The sequence below is a fragment of the Aplysia californica genome, unplaced genomic scaffold, assembly GCF_000002075.1.
Source record: "Aplysia californica isolate F4 #8 unplaced genomic scaffold, AplCal3.0 scaffold00147, whole genome shotgun sequence".
NCBI classification, from domain to species: Eukaryota; Metazoa; Mollusca; class Gastropoda; order Aplysiida; family Aplysiidae; genus Aplysia; species Aplysia californica.
This window is the reverse complement of record NW_004797417.1, coordinates 237677-241746: the sequence shown is the minus strand read 5'-3', so window position 1 is coordinate 241746 and position 4070 is coordinate 237677. Positions and strand designations below refer to the sequence as shown.

Below are 4070 nucleotides of genomic sequence, written 5' to 3'. Positions count from 1 at the left end.
AAGTTCTCTTTCATTCAGACTTATCGATCGAAAATCACACCCCTCTAAAAAGTAACCCCCCCAAAAAATAAAAAATCAACATCACACACACACACAACAAAATACACTTACTTAATATGTAGTCTATTTGTGTTGCCTTGGAACTCTCACTTAAACAAAACACCTCTAAACTTTTTCACTTGTAAATGATCTTTTTGTGTTGCAAATACTGTGGCATTCTTGAAAACCAAAAAAGCTCTTATCTTCGGGCACTTTATATGACCTATCTGTGTTGTAAGAGCCAAAAAATTCTCACTAAAAGTTTACAAAACTTTTCAGACTGACCAAGGCATCAAGAACCTCATGGCCGACCGGGCGGCTGAGCTCGCCGGAAGTGACCCCGACTACGCCATCCGTGACCTCTACAACGCCATCGCTAACGGAAGTCCCCCATCCTGGTCGGTCTACGTACAAGTGTTGCCAGTGGCACAGGCCGAGAAAGCCTCTTGGAATCCTTTCGACTTGACCAAGGTGATACGGAACTTCTTTCCCTCCTTCCCACCCCACACCCTTTAACTGATTTAGGTTTTCTTACCCACTATTCTGTTCTGAATTCTTTAAAGAAAGAAAAAAAAATGCAAACTTTTGTAGGTTCAACCTTCCTTGCAACGCTGTAAGATATCTTGAAGGCGAGGTCTCCGAATGAAACGTACGGCTCAGATAGGACCGAGAAAAAAGGGGCGAGTTCTTGAAAAGTGCCCTTTCCATGCAAAGGAAGGGGTTTGATCCAATTTGTTCTCAATAACCCCATATTCCTATCTCTAGCTTCTCTCTCGCTCTCTCTCACACACACTCTCTCTCTCTCTCTCTCTCTCTCTCTCTCTCTCTCTCTTTCTCCCTCTTTCTCTTCCCCTCTCTCTCTCTCCCACTGTCTCTCCCCACTCTCTCTCTGTTTATTTGTTTTGTTATCGTCTGCCTGTCTGCCCCCCCCCTTTATCTTTCTCTCTCTCTCTCTCTCTCTCTCTCTCTCTCTCTCTCTCTTTCTCTCCCTCTCTATCCCTCCCCCTCTCACTCTCTCGCTTTCTGTTTCATTTCTCTCTCTCTTTGTCATTCCTTTGTACTGGTGATTTTTTTTCCCGTTTTGGTTTCGGAAGAGGGGATAGAAATAAACCAGTCGTGATTTCAGGGGTGTAAACCTCTTTCCAAAAGTGACAGAGTGATTAGTGAAGTCAGGCTCACTATCGTGACAGAAGTAATATTAGTGACATGGCTTCTTAATACTAGGTCATTTGGGTGCGTCCTTGATCAAAAGACGACAACCTTTGCTAGGAAATATGACGCTTCACAGCGGCGACTAGCAAAGTTTGTGTTTGTGATAACGGTATAGCTTTAACGCCCTTATCAACGCAATAAGGTTATTTAAAAAGCAGGACCTCTGAGTTTAACGTCTATCCCCAAAAGGACCGAGCCAAACAGAACATGTGTAAAGTGCCTTTCCCAAGGACAGAGAGTCGGACCGAGGTGAGGCTTTAACCCCCGAGCCCACAATCTCAGGATTACGGGTCCAGTAGTCTGTCAAAGGAATGAATGGAAAACCATGATCGCTGATGTCTGTCGCAGATCTGGCACTGGATGATGATGAGTCTGGAATCGTAAAACATACTTCCACCACTGGAATTTTTAAAAAATGGTACTTTATTACCTTAATATATGTAAGGCAGCGTGGTGGATTCAGGCTCTCGTCAATTTTTGCGCATGTAGAGTTATTGGTATCATCTTAAAATGTATTCATTTGTCTTATTTTGGGTGAAAAAAATGTCCATTTATCTTGAATACTAGTCGAGATATTTGCGAATGAAGTGGGTGGGAGTCACCTGTTTTCAGAGGTAAGATTAGTGAGAAAATGGCCCCCAAAGATTAGTTATTTCCTTAGCTTAAGAGTCTGTGGTAACTGAAAATTTACACTTTTTGTGCCTTGGGCCTGAAAGGTGTTGAGCCAAAAAAAAAAATTTGAAAAAAAATCACAAACCTGCAGAAAAATGCCAGTTTCTTCACTTTGATTATTTTGACGAGAGCCTGATTCCACCACCCTGCCTCACATAATTTGTTTACTTTACTTTTTCTTCCTCTGTTGCCGTTAAGCGCCGAGGAAAGATGCAGCTTTCTATTGTATATTGTATGGTAGCTCTGAAGCTCTTTCAATAGGGATGTTATGATTGCTCATGGTTCCTTCGACTCCCTCAATCTATCTTTGCGTAGCTTTCTTCTTCCTTCGTAGACTGAGCACTTGGTCCTCGCGGCTGGTTGGCTAGGTGACATTCGTAACTGGTGGCCAAACCATTTTAGTCTGTTTTTCTATGAAATGCAGACAGGACTTCGTGCCAGTAGTTGTTTTTTCTTCTTCTTATCTCTGCCAGTTTCTTCTTGTGACGTTAAGGTTTTTGTGGAGACATTTTAATCTTGCATGCTGTGATTTTGCTTTCAGGGGTCTCATGGAAAAATTTGACATCTTTCAACCCCTAATTTCTTTTGTCACCTGGGTCTGTTGTGTAATGATCTGGCTCTTCACCCTTTCACGGCTCAGCATTTATTTAATCCATTGGCTTGACCCCACCTAGTCTGAAGTGGTCTCTGATACTTAGGGCATAGACAGCGAGCGTCCAAAATGATTCGGAAGTAGTATTGCACATAGACGCCTTTGTTTCAGTAGAAAACATGCGTTTTAATGTGTTTTAATTGTGTTTAAAGGGACGTACAAGTTGTTGATAACTAAAAAAAACAAAAAAACCAAAAAAAAAAAAAACAGAAAGGAAGGAAGAACAAGAATAAGAGCAAGAAAAAAGAAGATTAATTCCAATATCTATACACGTTACCCAAAGGACAAAAAAATGCCGTTTTGTTTGATTTCGTCATTTTCGGTAGCCTGATTTCACCACAATGACAAACATTTCCTTCTTGCATCTACAACCATGCCCGTGTTCTCCAGGTTTGGTCTCACGCCGACTTCCCGCTCATCCCCGTGGGAAAGATGGTGCTTGACAAGAACCCGGACAACTACTTCGCCCAGGTGGAGCAGATCGCTTTCAGCCCCGCCCACATGGTGCCGGGGATCGAGGCCAGTCCCGACAAGATGCTGCAGGTCAGGGAAAAGTTTAGGGGATTCTTTCATATTATATTTTACTTACTACTTACTTACTTGGTTGGATAATAGGCGTCCTTGCTGGCGGCACAATGCCATAGCTGCTCCCCCTTCCTCTCCAGGATCCATGAAAGGGTCTGCCTGCTGACCGTACTAGTTAACAGCTGGTTGGATATTCTTCTGGTTTTTCATATGTTTTGAAATGCAAAAGAAGGAGATGTACAAATTTCTTTCAACATAATATAGGTTGTGTATACTAACACGTAAAGTTTATCTATTCTAAAAAGAAATCAATTTTTAATACAACAAGAACATAAGGTGTAAGCACATTTTGAATTAAGCTAGCTTTCTTCCTTTGCATTAATAACATTATTAACTCAACATCCGCTCAAAATTCTCCCTATCTAAAATGCCCACCCAAATTCCTTTTAAAATAAATAATGGGGAAAATATAAACAACTTTAAAAAAAAACAACAAAGGAAAAAGAGCAGGCTTCCGATCCCTTTTCTGTTTGTCTGTGTGTCTGTCTGTCTGTCTGTCTGTCTGTCTGTCTGTCTGTCTGTCTGTCTGTCTGTCTGTCTGTCTGTCTGTCTCTCTCTCCCTCTCTCACTCCCCCCTTCCTTTCCTGAGAAATAAACCCTAACACCAAGTGTCCTAATCAATTGACACGTCCAATCTTCAGGGCCGGATCTACTCCTACCCAGACACCCACCGCCACAGACTGGGCAGCAACTACCTGCAACTTCCGGTCAACTGCCCGTATAACTCCAAGCTACAAAACTATCAGAGAGATGGACCCCAGTGTTTCAATGACAACCAAGGTAAGCGTCTCCATAATATATTATAATTACTACTGCTTTGTCCTACCCTCCCTGTGTGTATGCGAGAATAATGATTTTTAGAAAAGCGGAAAAGAGGTTACAATTTTTCCCTTTATTATCAACCAGAATT

At 41.9% G+C, this 4070-nt stretch overlaps 1 protein-coding gene across 1 annotated transcript in view; it reads left to right on the top strand.

Moving 5' to 3' along the window:
- Window positions 1–4070, top strand: part of LOC101860167 (catalase) — a gene marked incomplete in the record, with an annotated part of 36871 nt that overhangs the window by 24604 nt on the left and 8197 nt on the right. Inside the window, 3 exon segments of the mRNA XM_013081821.2 lie at window positions 319–510; window positions 2966–3118; window positions 3802–3940. Of these exon segments, the coding sequence (XP_012937275.1) occupies window positions 319–510; window positions 2966–3118; window positions 3802–3940 (484 nt within the window).